Source organism: Sciurus carolinensis, chromosome 11 (genome assembly GCF_902686445.1).
Source record: "Sciurus carolinensis chromosome 11, mSciCar1.2, whole genome shotgun sequence".
Taxonomy (NCBI): Eukaryota; Metazoa; Chordata; class Mammalia; order Rodentia; family Sciuridae; genus Sciurus; species Sciurus carolinensis.
The window spans coordinates 80269377-80292895 of record NC_062223.1 but is presented as its reverse complement, the minus strand read 5'-3'; the positions used below and the strand labels follow the sequence as shown (position 1 = coordinate 80292895).

At 54.5% G+C, this 23519-nt stretch overlaps 1 protein-coding gene across 4 annotated transcripts in view; it reads right to left on the bottom strand.

Moving 5' to 3' along the window:
* Positions 1 to 816: 816 nt before the first annotated feature.
* Usp35 (ubiquitin specific peptidase 35) overlaps positions 817 to 23519 on the bottom strand; it is a 23747-nt gene continuing 1044 nt past the window's right edge. For 3 of the 4 annotated variants that reach the window (XM_047518842.1, XM_047518841.1, XM_047518840.1), the window contains exons 2-12: positions 16952 to 17634; positions 15865 to 15997; positions 14112 to 14241; positions 13603 to 13704; positions 11840 to 11998; positions 7243 to 7436; positions 5727 to 5820; positions 4821 to 4927; positions 3018 to 4299; positions 1827 to 1968; positions 817 to 986 (exon numbers count right to left, since the gene is read on the bottom strand). In XM_047518842.1, the coding sequence (XP_047374798.1) occupies positions 940 to 986; positions 1827 to 1968; positions 3018 to 4299; positions 4821 to 4927; positions 5727 to 5820; positions 7243 to 7436; positions 11840 to 11998; positions 13603 to 13704; positions 14112 to 14241; positions 15865 to 15997; positions 16952 to 17624 (3063 nt within the window). In that variant the 5' untranslated portion in view covers positions 17625 to 17634 and the 3' untranslated portion in view covers positions 817 to 939. Of the gene's footprint in view, positions 1969 to 3017; positions 4300 to 4820; positions 4928 to 5726; positions 5821 to 7242; positions 7437 to 11839; positions 11999 to 13602; positions 13705 to 14111; positions 14242 to 15864; positions 15998 to 16951; positions 17635 to 23519 lie in introns of all 4 variants that reach the window. The other variant, XM_047518843.1, reaches the window with a different exon arrangement.

The window sequence follows — 23519 nt, the reverse complement described above, 5'->3', positions numbered from 1 at the left end:
TGCTGGACTGCTCCATTTTCATTGGGAATAATTGGGGACTTTTCTTGGCTAGGGGCAAGAATGAATCCTCTCTACCTCAGGGTAAAGAGGCATCCACCAGTTCACCTTTCTCAGAAGGCACACTTGGGGAGTGTCCCCCATTAGCGTCTCTCGTGTCCAGAGTCTCACATTTGGACCAAAACAACTTCTCTACCAGCGGCCCTTGAAACCCTTGGTCACACCATTGCCACCACCTCTGTCCCTGCCTTCCCAGCTTTATTCTCCTAAAAGGGACGGGCAGACCTGGTGGAAAGTGGCCTGTGGGGAGGGCAGGTCCTGGCCCCACACAGCCATTCCTAAAGGGGCGAGCCCTGGGGAGGGAGCTGCCTTGCTACTCCCAGCTTCTCAGAGGGAAGGATTAGAATATTGGCAACAGATGCTTCTGGGCAACCCAGAGTTCTTGGGGTCTGCAAAGTCTCAAGACGTTGGGGTTCCAGGCCCACCTGATAGGTGAGTCCCCCAAACAGCAGGCCACTGGACATCCCATAACCACTGCACCATCCCTTCTACCAGTACCTCGTCTTGTTCTGTCCTCATCTCAGGTCCCAGCTCTGCCCTCTGGGCTCAACTAGTCCTGGCATTTCTGCACCGAGGGCTCTCGCCACCATTCTGTGTTCCACAAGTCACCAGGGGGCGGGGCAGAGCCTCATTTTACCAACCAGGAGCCCAGGTCACCACCTGGGCACGGCGAGAAAACCAAGGGCACAGCAGACATCGCGGCAAGGCCCCTCAGACGGGGAAGAACAACATCCTTCCCAGGCTTCAGAGAACCTAGTTTTATTCCTGTTTAAGAACATGGATCGCTTCTCTCCATTTGGAAGGGCTCGAGCAGGGTCAGGGCACAATGAGGTCTGTCTGTGCTTCACAGTCCCCCCACCCAGCCCTCACGTGGCCCGCCGATCAGAGGAGCCGAGCCAGCCAGCTTCCTCGGAGCCGTTGATGGCTTCCTGACAAGAAAACATTTGCAATAAAATAAGAATTCTCAGCCTTAACCAGGAGGGAGATACAAATAGTGGGATCACAGGCACTGAGGCAGGCTGGGGTGCGCTGGGGGAGGGTCTCTCCTCTAATGCTGTGTAGGGGGACAGCTAAAGGAGTGAGGCAGGGGCGATCCTTCGTCTCTGATCCTGTGCTACGTGGCTTTCTCATCTACACTCCTCCAGAAAGTACAGTCCGTGCAGGTATCCCCAAAGGCACCCACATGCCTTGCCTCCCAAACCCCCTTAGAGAAACAAGGCAGGCAGGCAGAGGTGACAAGCAGCCCCTTTCTTGGTGCAAGGACTTGGATCCCACTGTGCTGCTTATCCTATGGAGCAAGAGCTGGAAGAGGAGTGCTAAGTGCTACTGGACAGGACGCTTGAGCAGAAGCTCGGCCCTGGCTCCAGGGCCAGCTCAGGGTCTCCAGGATGGTGCCTGCAGGGAAGTGAGGGAGGCGAAGCCCAGCACAGGTCCATCCAAGCTGCTCCAAGTGAACCAGGACACTTGTGTGTAAAATCTTAATGGAACTGATCCCAGTACTAGGGCCTGAGGCCCAGTTTAAGGGGTTTGGGTCTCCCCTCCATATTTGGGTTTCTGTGTGCCCTTCAGCTGAAGACTGACATCCTAGACGCTCCCTCTCCATCCTCCTTGCCCTTGGAAGGGCCCTCTTCAGCCCTGGGCCTCCACTGCCCTGACCCCACCTGGCTCCCAGGAGGGGCTCGAGGCCCCCTGAGGTTGGCTGTGGTGCCGCAGCAGGTGGGAGCAGGCTGGGGAAGGTCCACTTTAGAAGACCAGTCTGTGGAAGTCACCTCCGTTGCCACCTGCAGGGTTGCAGCCCCCTGGAGAGCCTTCATCCTCATCCTTGTCTTCATCAAAGCCTCTGCCCCAGTGTGGAGATGCAGGGAGGGCAGAGATGTAGGCCGCCCTGCTGCGGGCCTCCTTCTCCTGCTCCTGGAACACAGGTGAGGGTGGAGGAGTAGCTTAAAAATCAGAAGCCCATTGCCAGATCCTCCTTCACTCCCCTCCCAGTGCCACCCAACTCAGCACATGGAGTGTCCCTTCTGGGTCTCCAGGGCTGGGCCACAGAGGAAACGCAGCACTCCAGCCAGTGGCAGGATGCGAGGGGCAGACCCCTCCACCCTAGGTCTAGGCTTCAATATCCTCCCCCCACCCGCCACCTCCTCTCAGTAGAAACTAGTCCCTTGAAGGAAGGAAGGAACTCATTCATACAAGACTTAACTAGTTGACAAGGGCCTGATGCACAAGCAGAAAGTCCAGGGACCTCAAGGGTCAAGTCACACCACATAGGAACTTGTCCACAGGCTTCCTGACCAGGTGTCCAAATTACTACCTCTCAAGGCATGATGAGCAGCCTCTGCCCGGGAGCAAGCTCCTCTCCTGCCAGTGAGATCAGCCTCACAGACCCCTCGCCACCGCCCTGCCTGCCCCCAGTCTCCCACAGAAATGTTCCCACCCCACAAAACACCAGCTCTAGGTGCAGGATCTGCAGGCCCTGCGGTGACTGCTCTGACCATCATGGCCAGTGGCCTGTCCCTGTTGCTGAATATTTTAATGCTACTCTGGAACTGAAGAGAATCAGGAAAAGTTATATATGGGGTCACGGGTAGGTGGCCCCTCCACAGCTGCCTGTAGCACTCCCTACCCACTGACTACCGCCAGGCAGCTCTTTCAACACCCTCACTAACAACCGCAAGATTAATTATTTAGCACCTGCTCCTCTGAAGGAGGGGATCGTGTCAGGGCCACTGACATATTCCAGGTACTGAGTGCTGAAAGGATGCATGGATTTTAAAAAGGAAGCAGGCTGGGCCGTAGCACAGCATAGAACTTTCATAGCACGTGTGAGGCCCTGGGTTTGATCCCAGAACTACAAAAAAAGTAAGAGAAGGAAGCAACTCAGAGCTAACAATGATCCAAGTCGGGGTTGTGCCGAGCTGGACCGGCATCCAGGTCACAGCAGAGACCACGGGTGTGCTCACCTGCAGGTAGAGGATGTTGTCTTTGGAGATGGCTTCCATCAAGTCCTTGTGCAGCGTGGGCTCTGCTCGGACTCTGGGAGAGCCCGGTTCCGCCTCGGGCACCTCCCCCGGCCGCTGGCGGTAAAAGAGCACATAGGCCGTGTCCTTGGGGAAAAAGGAGGTGACGTTGCTGACAGACTCGAAGGAGGAGAAGGACACCCGCGTGTCGTTGAACAGGTACCACTGGTTCTCGGGCTCTGGCCTATCGGCAGTTCCCAAAGGAGGGGCTGGACGCGCGGCGCCCTCCCGGGCGTAGCAGTAGTAGTGGCCACTCTCCGAGGACACTCCGGAGTGCACCACCACGCTGCACAGGTCGTAGGCCTGGCCCTGGCCACCAGCCAGCGGCAGGCGGAGCAGGAGGGGGATGGTGACATCGTCCAGGATCTTGCGGCGCCGCATGGTGCGCAGGTCGAAGGAGAAGCGCAGCAGCGTGAGGACGAGGTAGCGCGGCCCCTGGCTCAGCTCCACCACCTTCTCGGCGTCCTGCAGGGAGGCGCACGACTCGCAGTAGTAGCGGTTCTCTGCGGTCAGCCTCTCTGGGGACAGGAAGTAGTTGACCAGGTCCAGGACGGAGCGGGAGCCCTCGGGGCCGCACGTTTGCTCCCTGGAGGGGGCGGGGGCGGCGACGGCGGCATCCCGGTGGGTGCCTGGTCCCAAGCTGTCCTCCTCCTTCTCCTCGTGGTCGGCCTTCTCCTTCTCTTCCTCCTTCTCCTCTTCGTGCCCCTTCTCCTTCTCTTCCTTCTCTTCCTCCCCTTCCTCCTCCTCCCGTGTCCCTTCCTCCTCCTCCTTTCCCGCTTCTTCTTTCCCCTCCTTCCCTTCCTCCTCCCTCTCCACCTTCTCCTCCCGGTCACTCTGCCCCCCAGCTCCGGGGGAGCCCAGGCCTCCAATGTCCAGCACGGTGGGAGGTGCGTCCCCTGTGATGCAGTGTTTCCTTTGCCTCCGGGGACCCACCCTGCTGGGAACCTGGGCTCTGACATCTTCTGCAGGGAGCATCACAGAGCCCAGGCGGCGGCGGCGACAGCGCTCGGGAGGAGGGAAGGCAAGAGAGAGGTCCGTGAAGGCCTCCTCCCGGGAGGAGACGTTCAGGCAGTGGAGACAGCATATCCGGGTCACAATCTTGCCTCCAAACATTTTCTCCACGGAGGTTGAACTTGGGCTGGGGGGCTCCTCGGGTGGGGAGGGCAAGCTGGACTGCTTGAGCTTTTGGCAGATCCTGGTCCCGGTTTTCTCCTCCTCGTGCAGCCTGGAGCGGTTGGAGAGCACAGGGTCTGAGTCCACCTGCGGGCACCCGCCTTGATCCCGCCCATCCACCCTGTGCAGCTGGCCTCAGGTTTGATGGACAAATGCAGGAGTCTGCCCAGGGGACACACGTACACAATGGCATGCTGACATACCCGTGCACGTGCACAGAGCCAGCACAAACCTCAGACTCACTGCATGCAGGCACACACAGACACCATGGAAAGATACGCCAGACCTAGGTGCCACACCCCAGGGCAGTGACAAGGACCAACGACTCAGGCACACAGCACAATGTGTACACACACCCCACAATCCCCCCAGAGTCCCCCATGCAGTTCAGCATCTCCAGATTTCCCACACTCAGGCCTGGCCCACACTCTTGGTGCACACCTTCCCCTGCCTGCCACACGTGGGAAGCCGCACTCCTGTTTCCAGGAAGATGCAACCCAGCTGGGAGGGGAGGGCTCTCCCCGACACACCCTCTCTGGTCCCGCCCGGAGCCAGGGGCCTGGCCTCCCTTACCGATCCAGCAGGTACTTCAGGTACTCTGAACAGTCCTGCTGGGTGCCAGGGCTGAACCAGGGTGTCCAGGATGCAGACAGGAAGTTCTCAGGGGAAATAGCAGGCCTCTAGGACAAGGAAGGGGAAAGTGGAGCCAGAAGCCACCAGTCACATGCCCACTATTTTTGCTGCCCACTAGGCCTGAGGGCTCCCAGGACTCCGTTCCAAACATCCTAGCTTCCTCCCAAGTCCTCCGCTTCCTGGCTATCCCTGACCTACCCGCACAGGGTCTTGGGAGATGAGCGTTCTTCTGGGACTCTGCTCTTCCCTCGCACACCTGCTTGGTGCAAGCTCGCCGCCCGCTCTGCCTAGAACACCCCTCCCCTATAAAAATGAGAACCCTGTGCGGTGTGGCCTTGTCTTGGACACCTTCCCAACACCTTTTCCTCCATCATTAACACCTCCCTCCCCACACACCACGCTCCCTTCCCTTCGACTGTCCCCTACAGGCCCCTCTGCCCATAGCTCAGACAAGGCTTCCTCATCTCTGTGCCCACAGAGCCATGCAGAATCCCCAGCCATGGAATCTAGGTTCCGCAAGGGCAGCCTATTTGCTCTGCTTTCCTTGGTACTTCCAACAGCCTCCAGGGTACCACCTGGCAACGTGGGTGCTCACAAATGGCAGTAGATGAAGGAAGCCAACACCTTAATGCAACTGGCTGAGTGGCTGAAGGTAGACGCAGGCAGCAGGGCTCCAGAGCCCCTCCTGCCAGGCAGGCACCTCATTCCCCGCAACTTAGACCATGAGCCCGTGCCAGCCTGGAGCAGGTAGCGGGAGCACACAGCCAGGTCCCAGAGCCAGGAAGGGCAGCACCACAGGGCCTGTGGCACCTCCCCCAGCCCCACGCTGCAGGGCCCTGCACGCACCTGGCTGTGCTCCAAGAAGGCAAAGAGCCACTGCAGCTTGGTCATCAGGGGCTGCGAGTTGTTCTCAGTCAGGCGGAGCACGCAGTGTCGAAAGCTTCAAAACAAAGCAGGAGCACCCAGGGTGAGCCCAGGGCCCTGGAGTCTCCACTCGCCACACAGCGGGCTACCCGGAGCCTCCGGATGTCTCCTGCTCCAGGTAAGGCCAGAGGCCAGGGAGGAGGAGATGGTGGACAACTCAGCCTACAGTGTCTGAAGTCAGGAACACAGCAATGGTCTCGGTATGATGACAAAGGATACAACAAGGTCACCCCTGCAGTTCCCTCTGGCTCTGACACCCCGCAACTCCAGTGTTCCAAGGTTGGGATGCTGGCATGCCAGAGTGCACACCAACATCATCCCAGCCTCTCAGACACTGCTTGTCACTTCTCCCGGGAAAGGCCATTCACACCCATCCAGAGCAGCAGGACTTTCCCACCTTCAGCCCTCCCCCCACTCCATCTCCAGTTACTCCCTGCCTGCAATGGGGGAGGGTCAGTGTGAGGGTCGCGCTGCAAAGGACAGCACAGGGGCAGACCGGCTCCCAGTGACGGGGGTCTGATCCTATGAGAACAGGAGGAGCCCTCCTGACTCTGGAATAAGACAACTTCCGAGGCCCAGCTTAGTTTCGGTTCCCACAAGCATCTCTGGGAAGGCCAGTCACATTGCCACCACACAGCTGCTGCACAGAACAGCAGGACTCAAAGTATTGCCAGACCAGGGATCAAACCCAGGACCTCACACATGCTAGGCACCTGTTCCTGAGCTATAGCCCTAGCCCTTTTTAAATTCGCTAGTTTGCTGAGGTTGGCCTCAAATTTGTGATCCTCCTGCCTCAGCCTCTCAAGCAGCTAGTGTCAGCATGCACCATCGTGCCCAGCTTGCGCATTTTAACACAACTGTGATCATACAAGCACATGACCATGTATCTGGCAAATTATTTTACAGAAATAATGGTCTGTACACACCAAAAATCAAAACAACATAACAAAACTAGTCCTTCACCAGACAGTTTGAGAAGAATAAGCAGTGTCTTAGGAAGCCTTAAATATTAGCTCTAACTTCCTCCCACTGAACCAGAAGCTCAGAGAAGATATTGACCTGAGGTCACACTATATAGCAGAACCCAAGCTTCCTCTCACTGAACCAAGCTGAAACTTGGAGTCATTTTTAAGCAACCCATGAAGCACATAAGTGGCCACGGACAACTAAGGCTATGTTTGTCTCATTAAGAACAGGAGAGAGGTGTCTAATACCAGGGTCAGTGGGAATCCTAACCTGAAGACACTGCATCTCCAGAACTCGAGGGGAAGTCAGGGGCACCAGCCAACCCAGAGCAGCCCCCTCCCGAGACAGTCCACCTGAGGCCACAGACCCCAGAGAATCACGCCAACAATGCAAAGCAAGGCCCACCCCCACCTTTCAGCAGGGAGCGCAAAAGAAGGGGAGGGCACACGAGGAATTCAGAAGCAGCACCTACTCAGACGCCATGAACAAGGCCTGGAGGATGCTGTTCACGTAGCACGTGTTTCCCAGGTTGATTAAACCAATCTTGCCCGTGTCCGACTTGGCCATGAGCCGGGGGTAGAAGCCAGCCAGCTCACTCTTCTGCGAGGTCCAGGCATCCTGCCCCAGTAGCTGCTTGATGCGGTCCTCATTGGGAACGTGGAGGTCCTGAGGAGGGAATAAGCAGGCACCTGGGTCGGCTCAAAAATTCTCCTCTGGGAAGCCCTCCTGGACTGCAGGCTGCCCCAGCACCTCCCAAGCCCGCCACTCGGAGGCGTTGCAGCGATGCCCCTGCTCACAGCTCAAGTCAGGTCCTCATTTTGATGTGTGAACCTCTACAGAATCTTTCAGGTGACAACTGCTTCAAGATGGCACATCCCCATTTTAGATAAAAAAACTAGGACTCAGAAAAGAATGGTTCAGGGTCACAGAAGCAGCAAGTGAAGAATGAGCATGTTCCCAGCAGAGCCCAGGATATACCAGAAAGCGACGCCAACACCTGCCCACAGGTCAAATCCAGGGCCGTCAAGCCCTCAATTCCAGCCCTAACGCTCGCCCTCACTCGCCGTCTGGTCGTGGTCAGTAAGCCCCTCTGCTGACCTCCCTGGGCCTCTGCCTGCTCACCTGTCAAGCAAGGACGCTTCTTCCTAAAACCAGCATGGCACCTATGCTCCATGGCACTCACTCATGGGGACGGTCCCACTTCACCTTCTACTTTTGGATCTGCTAGTCAGTTTTCAGAAGCACTAGTCGCCCCAGCACCTGAGGCCAGTGAGGATGTGGGCAGGCCCAGGGGTCTGAGGTAGGGTCCTCAGCCCTGGGCTCGGGCATGAGCACCTTTCCACTCCTTGCTCTTTGTTACATCAAACAGCTGCACCTAAAAGGCCACCAGGCAATGGTTCCAACCACAACATATTCTAAAACCCACCTATGCACATGGGGTGTGACTCTACAGCCTTAAGCAATGTTCTTAAGAGCTCCTCCAGCTGTATTCATATTTTTGGCTTCTAAGCACAAGGTCCTTCCCTAGATTAGTCCAAGACACCAAAGGGCCTCAAACTACCTTTGCGCCCAAAGCCTGCCCCCAGTGCACATCCTCTGGCTAACGCAGAAGGCCTTGCTCGGCTATGGTTTTACACTTTTGCTCACTCATTTCCCTGGATCATTTATCAGATGATTTATAGGATTAGTGAGTCACTTCTCACAGATTAAAAAAAAAAGAAGAAGAAGAAAGGCAGCCAGTGGGAGAGCAGTGGATACTGTTTCAGCATCTTCCGTTCTCTTCCTATTAAGCTCGATTTAATCTCCCACCGCACACGTGAATAGGGACAAAAGACAGAATTCCACACGCAGAGGCACATGGAGGACGGGCAACACAGCCAAACAACCACGACCATTCTTCCCAGAGAACTTAGTACTCCTAGGAAAATAAAATTTCCAAATAACTCTCAAATCCCTTATGATATTGAATTATATACAACTCCCTAACAAGGACCACTGCTCCCAGAGAAATTGCCATAACTTAACACATCTACAAGAGATCTTTCCAGAACTTATTTACAAAAGGACATGTGTACAAATATATATGTACAACATACAAGAAAGAATTTCATAAACATACCATCAGCCTTGCACCAAGGGGTTTCAAAGCCACAGGACAAATGCGGCACAGCTTTCTGGTGCTATCCACTAACATTCAAGGAAGAAAAGTGTGTTTACATTGAAACAAGTGTCTGTCATTGTGAAGTATAAGTATATACTTCATAGGCTTTAAGACTGTAGAGAAGGAGGTCATGTCAGACTGCTCCCGGTAAGTCCCCTCCTCTGACAGCAGTGCCTTGCTGGAAGGTTTGAAAAGTCTAGACCTACTGGATTAAGCAGTGACTCAGCCTGTTCCCAAGCTCTGGCTCTGCCAACCTTTGTGACTTTCACCACCACCACCACCACCACCCACACACATTACCGCCAAATAGGACTAGGGTCACCCCCTCCGGGCCTTTCCCTCCGACTCACCGGGAGTGTCCTCCTGCCAGTCTCCACTGGTCCAGGTCTAACTCCAATGCCCTCTTCCCATGAGGCGTTCCAGAAAACTTCTCCAGTGGATCCCTACGCTATCTGCACCCGTTTCAGAAGCCTAACTCCCTGCACGTACTAGAGCAGGTATCTGACCCCAGACCAGACCATCGGCCCCAGCCTGCAGAACCTGGGTCTCACTCATCTCAGGTTTCCTTCATGCCCCAGGCAGCTCCACGCTCTCTTCCCCTCTGTTCGCCCTTACTTCACAGCCACAGCGGTCCTCGGGGACTGAAGAAGCCAAAGGTGCTCTACTGCTGAACTTTTTTCTTTTTTTTTTTTTGAGATGACAGGGTCTCACTAAGTTGCCCAGGCTGGACTCAAACTTAAGATCCTCCTGCCTCAGGCTCCCAAGTCACTGGAATTACAGACGTGACACTACAGTCACACTGTAATGATACTCCACTCAGTCACTCCTAGTCCCTGGGCACAGAAGACAAAGATCAAAACAGCATGGCCACCAGGCGCAGTGGCACATACCTGTAATCCCAGCAGCTCCAGAGGACTGCAAGTTCAAAGCCAGCGTCAGCAAAAGTGAGGCACTAAGCAACTCAGTGAGACCCTGTCTCTAAATAAAATACAAAAAGGGCTGGGGATGTGGCTCAGTAACCATCCCCACCCCAAAAAAAAAAAAAAAAAAAAAAAAAAAAAAAAAAAAAAAACAGCACGGCCCCTGCTCACCAGAATCTCAGTCTGGCAGAAAACGGGTGCCGACAGTCCCCTAAGTTCAGCACATCCCCAGAAAGCGGACGTCCCTTCTCCTCTGCTTACCCGCCCCCAGCACAGGGAGTTGTGCCCTATAGAGGCAGCCCCTCCACAGCTGTTCACTCTGGCTACCAGAACACTCTCCTGTGTTAAGTTTCAAAACCCAAAGATCCAAGAAGTTTTCAGAAGGTTTAGTTTTTTGTGATTTACTCTCAGGCCTGGTGGACTGCCCCCATTTTGTGATTTTTGGATTATAAGCTCATTTTCAAAAGACTTTATGACTTGATATGTTGGTCTACTAAGCAACCCATGGGTATTATGTTTTTGAATACTTTAATGCTAATATCTGAGGTTGGCACCCTACAACCCCCCCCCAAATGACCTGAATTTGAACCCCTAAACCCACATGAAGCAGGCTGCTGGTTATAAAAACTTTTTTCCCCCAGTCCAGAGCCCAGACCAAGTCAGAAGTTTCCCCGATGTTTATTTTGGACCACGTGTATATTTTTTCTGGATTTTTATTAACACTAAAGCCCTTCTTGGCTTTCAGTGGGCTACACAGTGCCAACTCCCTACTGGGGACAGACCCTAAGCCTCATCTCTGGTCCCCACCATCTCAAGCCCCTTCATGGCCGAGGTTGGCCATCTCACCTGCTCTCTACTCTCCTGCCCCACCCCAAGGCAAAAGAGCACCATTCCTCACCACTGTAGAGTTCAGTCTGCTACTCCTTTTTGGCCCCTGGGGATCACCCCTGACCTTTGTTGCAACTCAGCTATTTAATTAAAGAGATATTAGTTATATTTTGACAAGCATCTCTAGATGTTCTGTGATGGACACTTTCCAGGGCATCTGGACTCAGTGCTACAGTAGTGAAGGGCAGAACAAAGGGCCACCAACTTAGACATCCTCCCCCACACCTGGGCCTGCCTTCTGTGTCAGACCATGAGAAAGGCCTCGGCAATCCCCGGCCGTCTCTACCTGAGACTCAACAGATCCCCAAACCTCTGCAAGCCTCATTGTCCTCATCTAGGAGGTATCATCTGCTTCACAGGTTTCTTGTGAACTTCAGACAAAATTATGTGGGAAAACACTGTCAGACGTAACACTGCCTACAGGTGCTAGCGACTGTCAGACCCTAGGGACCCACCAAGCCAGCTGAGAACGCTTTCTTTGCGTAGCCTCCTCTGAGTGGAGAGGATCTCTCCCTCTTTGGTGCCACCCCTGTAGACATCCTAAGCTGCTTAGTTCAGTCTTCTTTACACACCCGCCCTGGGCTGCGAGCTCCTCACTAAGGGAGGCCATTTGCTTCATGCTCGTGTTCCGTCTTGGTGTGGCACAGAGCAGGCCAGCAGCACCAGCCCATCAACAACTATACACCCTGCCCTGGAATGCTCACTCTGGTGGAGGACAGACACACAGGAACAATGTGTGACAGTATGCACCAGGGCCATGAGAGCCCAGACCTGGTAGCAGGGTGGTAGAGAGTTACAGGGAAGGCTTCCAGAGGGAGGCGACACTTGTGCAGAGGCATGAAGGACAAGTGGGAGCCATGAAGCAGATGGGGAAAGGGTTCACAGAAGAACAAAAGCAAGAGCTCAGGGCGGCCATGACAGGATGACCCATCTAAGAAACAGCTCAGTGTGCCTGAAGCACAGGCTGGCCCTGGGCATGTGACAGGAGACAGCCAGGAACAAAATGGGAGGCCGCCACCAAGCCATGATGTAGCCTTGAGGAAGACCCAAGCTAGCACCTGGCTAGAGCAGGCAGAGGGACAAGTGGAGGACTGACTCACCTTGATGGCCTCCATGACAGGCTCGTACAGATCTGGGAATCCTGGGAACCGGAACACCATGCAGTGGACCAGCTCCGCCAGCTGCTCCAGGCAGCTGGTCCCTGAGTTCGAGTCCTCCTTGACCAAAGAGGTCACCATAGGGGGGATGTGAGGGAGAAGCTGTGAGAGCAGAGGGGGTTCTGGTCAAGCCCCCTTCACCCTCTGAGAAGGGGGACTGTGGTCACTGCTAAAAGCACCCAGAGCTCTTCAAGGTATGTGACCACTGTCCCCTTCATCCAGATGGGGCTGAGCTCTGTGGACAGGCGATTCCTTTTATGAAACATGCCCCAAGACTTCCTGCCTCGTTTCTTCATCTGTGAAATAGGATAAACACCCTCCTCACAGTGGAAGGGCGGCCTGAACACAAGCCCCAGCTGTTTTGCCTCAGTCAAATGACCTGCCCTAAGATCCTGAAGGCCTGAGTGACCAGGGCTACTCTGCCTGGAAGCGATGCTGGGGCCACAACAGTCATCTGGGTGGCCCCTGCCGGCATGTTCACAGCCTCTAGGGATCAACACCCTCATTCCTCCAACACACATCTAAGTGTCAAGCACTTCATCTGCACAATGACTTTACATGGCAACAGTCACCTGCATCCTACAGATGCAGAAACTGAAATTAGAGGTAATATAATAAAAACTTTTTTGCAGTGCTATGCATTGAACCCAGGGCCTCACACATCCCAGGCAAGTCCTCTACCACTGAGCTACACCCCCAGCCCCAGAGAGGTTACACAATTTGCCAGCATTTCACTGTGGGTTATGGAAGCTAGTGCCTAAGCCAGGTCTAAGTCCAAAGCCCATCTCTATCCCCTGTCCTATGGGTTTCAATTTTCAAACTCCTTGGGTTTGAAATAAAGTCAGGACAAAGTTGAGCCACAGGAATGAGGGAGCCAAGAAGGATGGCTAACCCTAACCATGTGACAGGCTCCAAAGATCGCCTTATCCAATCCCCTCCCACAGTCCTAGAGTTTCCCCATTCTAGGTTCTGAGAGCTTAAGTGTCCAGTCCAAGGTCACCACATCGGGTAAATGGCAGACTAGGGCTCAACCCCAAGTCCCCAAAACTTGGCTTATCCCACTGTAGCAAACTGGACAGTGTGAAGTGTCCCTTCCCTGACCAAGGCCATCAGAATCTGGGGCCCCACATGCAGGTCCTAGGGGAAAGCAGGCAGAGTGAGGCAGCAGCCCTGCCAAGAGAGGACCATGAGGACAACAGGGTCCAAGCTAGAGGCCAGGTCACCTGCATGCTGGGGGACAATGGTGTATAGGAAGGACAGTGGGTTGGGAGTCAGACCAACTTGGCTTGAACCTTCCCTGTTCTGTCACCAGCTGTGTGGCCAGGACAAGTGACTTAACTACCCCGAACTTCCCTTTCTTCATCTGAAAAATAACTGACGGAACCTCTGTCTAGGAATTGGTTGAATGAACACAGTACCGACCTCAGCACTGTGCCTGGCAGACGGCAGGCCCAAGGACTACTAGCTGTCATCAGTCTAGGCTCTGTCACTCTACCGTATGCCCAGGGGGAAGACAGGTGAATTCTGTGGCCTCGGCACCCTGCCTGTGCAGTGGGGTTCCAGCACTCCCGGGCACTAACCCCCAGGCCTTCCAGATCTTGGGCGTCAGGCTCCACTGCTCCTCCAACAGCGAAACACATCTGCCTCCCAGGCCAGAGGGGAATGCAGGGCCACCCGGCCTGGGGAAAGCAGGCAGGGCCTCTTACCAGGTGGAAGGCCTCATGGGAATGCTGGAAAGTCAGGAGCATGTACTTGAGGACGGACAAGGCAGCTCCCCGGACAATGGGGTACAGCAGCTTGGAGAAGACCTAGAAGAAAGTGCCTGATCAGTCCTCCAACCTGGGCTACCCAAGGCCAAGGGCAACCTCAGGCCAGAGAGGGAACTGAGACATGGCAGGAGTTGAAGCAGCTGGTCCATATACGAGCAAGAACACGGAGGTGCTCACAGACCCAGATGAACTGATAAACAGCAAAACAGGCAGCAAGAAAGTTAGCTATCTGGTGGACAGACAGACAAAGACATCCTTACTCCAACGGGTGATCAGAGGAACGAATGGATGGGGGGAACCAGAGGCCCACAGAGGCAGTGAACTGGCCCAGATCACACAGTGGGCTTGGGTGGGAACCCCAGTACTCTGCTTCCCAGATCTGTACTGCCTCAGCAAGGGACCCATGGGAAAGACCACAGGCCTGGGCCAGGACAGGGACCACCAACCTTCTCGATTTTGGCAAGCGAAACCTCAATCAAGATGCTGAACTTCTTCACAGCGGCCAGGCCCTTCAGCAGGGCAATGATCCACTTGTCAATGTTCTTCCCCAGGGGCCAGGACACCCAGTCAATCATCCTGGCAAGGAAGTGACAACAACACAGGGACGAGTGAGGCCCAAGTGCCCGGGTGAGGGCAGCCCAGAGACTAGCCACATCTTCAGTTCCCAGGGACTCACACCTGCACGGGGCAGCTGTGGGGTCTTGTGAGATAAGAGACAATTCCTAGAAAATGCAAATGAGCACAGACACCTTACAGACTGAGGCTCCACCCACCAGGAAGGGAGCCTCTTGGCACCCCAAACCTCAGCCCTCCAGGCTGGGCTGCAGCAGGGAAATGGGACCTCCAGCCACCTCTGAGACTGAAAGCTCTGGCTCTAACAGGCCCTCACCATGTGACCCGAGCAAGACACTTCCTTTCTCTGGGCCTCAGTTTCTTCCTCTATTAAATGAGGAAGATCTCTCTCTCAGTCAATACGACAATTCTGTGAGGGAGGGAACAAAAGCCAAAACCAAGTAGCACCAGCCTGCATTGGGCAAGGTGCTACCTGCTTCATATGGAACAACTCATCTGATCCTCACAGTGCCAAGCACTGGATTAGGCACAACGCTGATGCAGAAGGCACTCGGGAAAACACCACTAGGTTTGTTATTTTAGACTCAGACGGCGCTATGAAGAACAAAGAAAGTAACGCTGATTATAATAGCTTCCACAGCACTGTTCTAGGCCCTATACACGTTTGTCATTTCATCCAATTTAATCCTAAAAACTCTATATAATGGGCTCAATTATACACTACTTTATAGTTGAGGAAACTGATATAGAAAGGTTGAATTACTTATGCAAAGTCACCAGTAAGAAGTGGTTGAGGCAGGATTGTATCGGGGCAATTTAGCTCTAGTGCCCAGGCTCCTACCCACTGATGACAAGGAATCCAAGAAGGCCCTGCAGAGATGGTGGGCCTGCACAAGAATGGCAGGAAGAGGCAAGCCAGGTGCCTGGGGTCTGCACAGGCAAAGGCCTGCAGGGGCTGGAGTGGGGTGTCAGCGGCATACTCTGGGGTTCCCAGACAGGCAGGTTAGGACAGATCACAGATATGACAACATTCAAATAAGGGAAGAGGGATGCACAAGAGCTCTATAAACTGAAAGGACCCAGACTGTTGATGGTATTTGCCAAACTTAGAGAGCATGTCATAAAGTACTCTATTGTTTTGGGGGGCTACAGTACTAGGCACTTTACCACTGAGCTACATCTCCAACCTATTTTTTATTTTGGTACAGTCTCACTAAATTGCTGAGTCTGGCCCCAAACTTACAATCCTCCTGCCTCAGCCTCGTCAATAGCAGTGCCCAGCTACTGTCACCTTCTTATACAGCCCTGAGGAAGTCTGAAAGTCTGGCAACTCCTCATACCACCACCAACCTCCACTTTTACAGAGGAGGAAACAGTTCATTAGCACTTCTAGGGTCACATAGCTGGTACCTAGCCTGGCAGCATCATTATAGCAGGGTTCTGTGTCCCTCACATCCAGCCCAGGCGCAAGCACAGAGCAGGGCTAAGAGAATGGCTGAATGACTAAAAAAGTACGAGGGCCTGGCCTCCAACCCTCAACCTAGAACAGAACCCCACCCAGCAGAAGGGGCTTCTGGGAGGAAGGGGGGGCCAGCCCTGCCCACTGCCCAGCCCTCAGCTTCCCACCTGCTGATAGCAGTCAACATCTGAGAGTCCGTCACACTGTCGTCATTGCTGAGGTTCCGAACCACGCCATCCATGAGCTCCAATGGGAGGTGCTGGACCACGCTGGCCAGGGCGCTAGATGGTGGCTCCTCCTCTGGAACAGAAAGATAGACTGAGCTTAGCCAGGCCACCAGCCCTCTTCCCTTCCCCACCATTCCATGCCTTCTTGCTGCCACAAAACTACAGGCTGGGCCTCTGCAAAGAGCACAGCAGAGCCCTCTTCTCTCCCCCCACAGCATCCCAGCCTCCGATTCCCTGCTCACTCATCCACTCGCCACCTGTGCCAGCATTACTCTGGGCCCAGTCCTGTACTGGGCACCTGCACAAAGCACTAACCTCCAACTGTGGTGCAGGGGCAAGTCCTTTAAAAGGGATTACACTAGAACTAGCCAGAAAAGGTAGGAGGGGTGGGTGCACTTGGGAAGAAAGGCATATAGTCAGAGGCCTAGAGGTGAGAAGGACATTTCGTTAATCAAATTCATTGCCCAGGTGCTGCCTGTACACAGGGTTTTGATTCTATTTCCTGCCAGGAATACTCCCTCCCTTTCCCAAGTCTAGCCCTATGATGGGGGAAGGCACAGCTCTTTGTCATCCAGTTCCACAGCTGCCAATGGAGGGTCAAGAGTCTACACTTGAGTTAACACTAACCCCTGCCTGCTGACAGAACATTAAGAACATCGTCCTTACTGCCAGTCTCTCAAGACCTAGTTCATGAGCCTAACTTCCATGCAGCCCACCTAACCCAAAGGCCTCCATCACCCACCATTCTCTTGGCTCGCTCTGCCCATTCTTCCCACTCCTGCTCATTGCTCTTTCTGTACCAGGCAGCCCGCTATTCCCAGGATTTCCAGCACCCACGACAGCAGAGGATCCACAGTGGGTGCTCAGGATAGGACTGCTAACTAAATGAGGTAACCTCGCAGTCCCCCACCGCTGCACCCACCCCTTGCACACACATGCCGCGCTACTGTGCCCCCTACTGTGCGGGGAATCCACACACAGCCACTGCCCCGGGACCCAAGCAGGCCCTCGCCTGCTGCACACGCACCTGTGCAGGAGATAACTGCAAACAGCTCCTTGAGGCAGGGCAGGATGGCGGCGGGCTGCGCGCGCCACAGCTGTGCTAGGAGCCCGCTCACCTGCTGGGCCTGCTCCAGGAACTCCACCGCCCCCTCCTCGCCCTCCGCCGGGCAGCGGAAGCGGCCGAGGCAGCGCACCAACTGCTGGCAGAAGAGCAGGCGGTGCGGGCCATCGGGTACGCAGCGCGGATGCCGCGCCAGCAGCCGGGCCACTTGCGCGCAGGCGGCCGGCCCCGGGCGCTCACACACGGTGCGCAGCACCTCGCGCCGCAGCAGCGCGAACACCTCTTCAGCCGCGGGCCCCTCGGGCAGCAGCTGCAGGCCCAGCTGCACGCAGGCGAGCGCACGGGCACCCGGCGGACCCGCGCCACCCTGCAACAGGCGCAGCACGCGGCGCGCGCTGAAGAACTCCGCGAAGACCTCGGGGTGGTGGCGGCCGGCCACGTGCAGCAGCTGACAGCCCACGCGGCGCGGCAGCTCGTCGGCGCCTCCCACATAGAGGCGCGCGCCCAGGGCCAGCAGCGCCAGGCACTGATCCCGCTCCAGCGGCTGCCGCGCCGCCTCCAGCACGCGCCGCACCAGCCCTTGCTTCACGCTTGCAGGGTACGACGAGGTCACCACCGCCTCCAGGATCTTGTCCATGACGGCCTAGCTGCGGGGGACAGGAAGCGGAGTCATACCCTGCCCGACAATCATGGGGCTCAAGAGCCACGGTCCAGTTCCTGGTGTTCCCTCCAGTGCTGAGATTCTGGGCGAGCGATTCAACCTTCCTGGGCCTCAACTGCCTCATCTGTGAGATGGGGTAATGATACCTACCTCCCTGGAAGGAGTCCTGACAAAGCAAAGCTCAATACCTGGCACACAGTCAATCCCAGGGAGTCGGGGCTCTCGCTGCTGAGCACCTGCAGTCGCACAAAAGCGACACAAACCTCTGCTCACCTCCTCTCCCCAAGCTTCCCTGGAGACCTCAGTCATTCCTGGGGCAGGTTAGATACAGGATCTAGAAACTGCTGTGTGGAGTCCTGGCCAAGTCACATCTTCTAGGGGGGGAGGAGAACACGCCTCCAGGGAAGACTCACCACCAGTGGGGGCCAGTCCTGGCTACCTGCACAATTTATTCTGCCCTCACTCAAATTAGGTACACCTTTGCAAGTCCCCACTTCTTTGTGCTGTGCCTTTTGCCTGGCACATCCTGTCTCCAAGCCCCACCACCACATGGGCCTAAAAGTCTATCTGAAACACCTGTCCTAAGGGAGACCATCTTGAGGTGCTAGCCATGAGCCAATCCTGAGCCTCCATCCCTATGGCCACCTGTAGCCTGTTCTTCCACTACAGCTGTAATCACTTAGTGCTGGGGCAGTATGGGTCCCCATCACTCCCAGGAGGCCCAGCATCTCCTCTCTGTGCTCAGCTCTCCTATTGGGCCAGGCTCCACAGTCCTGCACACCTAGAGTCCTGCCTGCTTCTCCAGTCCTAACTTACATTGGGCCCCTGGCTCTTGGCTCATCATGTTCCCTCTGCCATTGGGCCTTTGTGCATGCTCTTCCTGCTCCTTGTCTGGAGACCTCAGCTGAAACTTACTTCATCAAGGAAAATTTGCCTGACCTCCCTGCCTGAGTCAGACTCTCTAGTTAAAAAATTAGAACATCTCATCCCTCTTTATAGCATTTAGGATTACTTGATGGAGGTCAGCCTCCCCCACTATATGGTTCCTGAGGTCTACTTTTGTTCCCCACAGTATCCCCAGCACCCAGCAATGCCTGGCACATAGTAGGCATTTTTTGGGAAAGCAAATGCAGAGGACAAAGCGAGTTACCTTGACCTTACTCCTCTGAGCCACAGCGCCTTCCTTCTGCCCTTCCCTGAAAGCCTCTGCCCCCATGCCCATCCATTTTGGCCCCTGGTTCTCATGCTGGTTTCTATGGGTACAATGTGTTCTCTTTGTACCCAACTCTCTTCTTTGTGAAATCCCACTTTAGGCAGGACCTGATGCAAGGCTCAGCATATAATAGGTGTTAACTAAACTTATTGGCTTGGTAAAAACTCCCATAGCTTCGTACCTGCAGCTGGTGTGAAGACAAGTCAGATATAACCTAGATAATGGGCCAGAAAACTTTTATTCAGAAGCTGAGCTAGTCTGGGACCCCAACCATGTACCAGACTCCATGAACATGCTCTGCTCCCTTCTCTGTTCAACTGTGACCACAGTTCCACTACTGCATTTTATTGTGCAAGAAGCCCATTTGTTCTGAGTGTCTCTCACCAGGCCATGAACACCCTGGGACAAGGATCAGAGATTACTTCCAGGTGGATGGTGTCTCCCATGCCAAGAGTGAGTGCCTCTTAAGAGTTTCCTGTGGTTAGAGGGTGTAGCTGTGGCACAGCTCAGTGATTCCCAAATGCTGATCTGACTGCTTCAGCATTGCCTGGACACGTGTTAAAGATTCAGAGGCCCTTAGCATCTCACTGTAGGCTTTTATATGCTTGACAGTGCTGGGGTTCCAACTCAGGGCTTTGTGTATGCTAGGCAAGTGCTTGACCACTGAGCTACACAGCCCCTCTATTTTTTAAATCTATTGCTTACCTATCCTTTCCAATGTCATTTGGATTCTATTTTTACATTTTGTTAGCATACAAAATGCATCTTTTTATAGCTTGTTTTCATTTTTTAAAAAAACAAAAACTTCATCTTATGGGGGAAAAAAATTCAGATGTCCAGGGTCCACCCCAGGTCTCCTGAACTAGTAGGAGCAGGGCAAATGGCAAGTTAGACTCAGCCTTTCCCCTCTTCCAGTGAGGCTCATCTGGGATGCATTCTGGCTACCATGAAGGTTACTTATGCTCCTCCAACTTATTTCTACCTTGCAGGGCTGCGAGGACAAAGTCCTTAGCATGGTGCTGGGCATAAGGAAGTTCTCAGAAAATGTCACTTCGTATTGCCTTAGGAAGCAAAGTCCCAGTCCTCAAGGAGCTTCCAGTCTGGTGGTGGACAGACACATTTGTAAAGAGAGCCAGTGCAAGCCATGGTCTCAAAAGGACTTTAAAGCATCTTTTAAAAGTGCTTTCCTGGCCTGGGGGTTCAGCCCAGCACGTGTGAGGCCCTGGGTTCAATCCTCAGGACTGCCAAAAAAAAAAAGATTTCCCTTCAGCCCACTTTCTTAGGCAGCGCCTGTGACAAGGCAGTTGCTGTGGCCCACCTCACACAACAGTCCATACTCCCAGACCCCTGCGATGGCCTCTGCTTGCCCTGTAGGCTAGTGGACTTAACAAGTTTTCAACCCAGGGTGCCACCCCGGGTGCTGACTCTCAGGCAGCTAAGGTGACGCCCTCATCAGCGAGATGCTGGCACACATGTGGAGGATGAGGGCATGGGAGCAGGCAGAAATGGAGTTCTAGGACCAGGGAAATCTCTGGAAGAACAGAGTATCTGAGTAGAAATGGAGTCCTGCATTCTAGGCCAAACTTGTTGTTGTCACCATGAGTAAGGTATAGCTGTGGGCTTCTTTTCTCTTTTGTAAAATGGTGATGTGCTATTTATTCGGTTAAACTGCATGAAGCTGAGTGACCAACACCAGCGATTGCATATCATCCTAATACCTACCACAGACGGTGGGTTGTACCTGGCTGCTGGGAGCCCAGGCAGTGGTGCTGTTCCATGAGGACTCCGATCTCAGGGCCAGCCTCGCAGCCCAGCTCAGTCTGTGGCCTGGCCACACCACGCAAGCCCTGTTTACCTGCCCCCACTCCTACGCCAGCAGTCAGATCAGCGGTCACCATAGTCACCAACAAACCCACTCAATAACATCTCAGATGCATTCACACGAAAGGGTTTTAAAGGCTTTGACCTCACCTGACCCCACCAAAGGCCAGGGCAGGGAAGCAGAATCAAGTCTGCTACCCCAGCAGGAAAGGGAAGCGGAGGCTCAGAGGAGAGGCATGTGACCTTGCCAGGGCAGCATGAGGCCCTGTACTCTCTCCCTCAGGGAGGAAGGAGCAGGCCACCAGCATTCCTCACGGGGCTGGATTACCCCGCTAGGCCCTGGAGGAAGGGATGGCCTGTCCACACTGGCTCAGGCCCCAGAGAGAGCTGCCCCACGCCAAATGCAGCAGCAAGCAGCAGCCCTCCTCCCTCGGAAGAGCCTACGCTGAAAGCATGAGACCAGGTTCTCTCATTTGGAATCACCAGGTAACCTTGGGTGAGTTCCTGCCTGGCTCCTCAGCTTTCTCACTTGGAAAATGGGGGCTGTTCTGGGGCTGCCACTGGGCTGGGACAAGGTCTATAAAAGATGAGGGCCAGACCAGTGGTGAGTCTATTATTGGACCATCTGGCAGTGAGGGGAGAAACAGACATGGTGTAGAGGAGACACACATTGCTGATCTAGCTGATTCTACAAGGAATTTCCTGCATTAGCCCTCCCTGTCAACTTAGTGTTTCCACCGTCTCTCCCCTGAGCTCCAGCCCCACCCAAGGTCAGCTCCTCTTTCCTCCTTGCCTGGACTAGTGCAGTAGTCTCCTAACCCATTATCTCATTCCCTCCCTCAATCCGCCCTCCAATGGAGGCTTGTGTCTGGAAGAGAACAGAGCACAGGCTTTGACTCTAGTTCAGACACTACCCCTTTGGTGGCCACAGCCATGGAGGTAAGTGCTTTCTCATCTTTCTGAGCCTCCAGACTCCAAAATAGATATGACTACTTGGCCACCCCTTAGCCTTTCCCAGTGAGCATGCCTGTTCCACTCCCACCCATGCCCTTAACTTATACCCTCACCCTGCTGGCACGACAGCCTGGGAGTCCCAGAAACACCCAGAACTCCCCAGGGCTCACTGTTGGCACACAGGAAACCCACAGTCCCTTCCTAAGGCCCAAATCCCTTTATCAGTCTTTCTTGGATGACCCTTGGTGTTTCTACTATGTGCCATCTCCATCACCCACAAAATACCCAGTTAGTGTGTGTGTGTGTGTGTGTGTGTGTGTGTATGTGCGCGCGCGTGCGGGAACGCACCTCTACAACTCCACACCCTGGACCCAAGGTAGCCTTCACCACTCTCCACGGTTTCCCCAACCCACAGACTAACCTCATTATACCAGGAGCTCCATCCTGCCATCCCCTTCAAGACACGGTCCAAACTCCTGAGCCTGACATTCAGCCCCATCTGAGACACCATGGGACAGGGATGGGACGAACTCCACCCTGTTCAGAAGCCACTCAGGAAACGGGTAGTGGGCTTTTCTTGATGTCCTCTCTGCTGGAAAAGGGCTTCTCCCTCTTCTCTCCTGGCAAATTGTGGCTCATCCTGCAATGCCCAGCTCACACGCCCCTCCTCTCGGAGGCCTTTGCTTATCCCTCCATGATTCGAGGCTCTGAGCTCAGACCTCCAAGGCCCCTGAGCTTCTTTTATCCTTCTGCAGTACAACTGGATTCCATGTCTGTGCTTCCATTGGTAGGAAGTATGTCTAATCCCCCTTTCTATGCAGTGCCCAGGATAGGACCAAGCTTAGAGGTGTCTGTGAAGGTGTCCCAAGTGGCTGATGAGAGATATGTGACAATGAGATGAGGTAAATCCAAGAACACAACCAGAAAAGTACCTTCCAGAGTCGGGCCTAACCCTGGGTCCCTTCGCTGCCCCCTCCTCTGACCAGGCTTGGACTTGCATGTCCTTAACCCTGAGAATCTTAAATATCAGCCAAGAAAGCCCCTATGGAGGTCACTGGAGCGGGCTGAGAGAGGCTTTAGCCATTCTAGAAATACTCCAACCAAGTCGGAAGACAAGGAAAAAGAAAACAAAACAAAAAACCTATTCCTGGTTAGCCCTCAGGTCAAACGCTCACAGAACCTCCTCGGCAGGGGGAGAGGGTGAGAGATCTTGCTCACGCCTCCCGAGCCGCCCCTGCTCAGCACCTACAGTGGAAGACCTCATTTCCTCTCCTCTAGACCCTCACAACCAGCCTCCTCCCTCTTTGGTCGCTCCTGGGTGTCAGGTCTGGAGGGGGAGGGACACCACTTCCCTCCCACCGGGAAGTGCCCTCCCTCTCTGTCCCTCCAGGCATCAGGGCAGCAGCGTCTCTCTAGGTATTTTATAACTGAACTCCTAGTCAAGGCAGCCCTGGGAAGGAGCCCTTCACCCTACTCTGGGAGCCCTTGTCTGGCCCAACAAACTGCCTCCTGGAAAGAAAGGGGGGAAAAAGGGATTTACTGGTAAAAAGCAAGTGCTCTTTTATTGAAGGGGAATGAGAGAGAAGGGGGCTGGAGCAGCTGTTCCCTGCTCAGGAACACACCACTCACCCATTCCTGTGGAGGCCACCCCTCGCAAACCTCTGGCTGCCGCACCCCCACCCCCAATTCAGGCTTTCTGGAAGGGAGGACACCAAGCTGTCACATCAGGTCTCCAATACGCAAGGGCCTTTATAGATGAAGTACTCCAGGTCCAGGATGTTGAGAATAGCAGAAGTCTATGCCAAGTAGTGGTGGCCTCTGCCCACCCCCAGCCAGTTTGTGCCCCAGCTCAGCCCACTCTCTCCGATTATATCAATGCACCC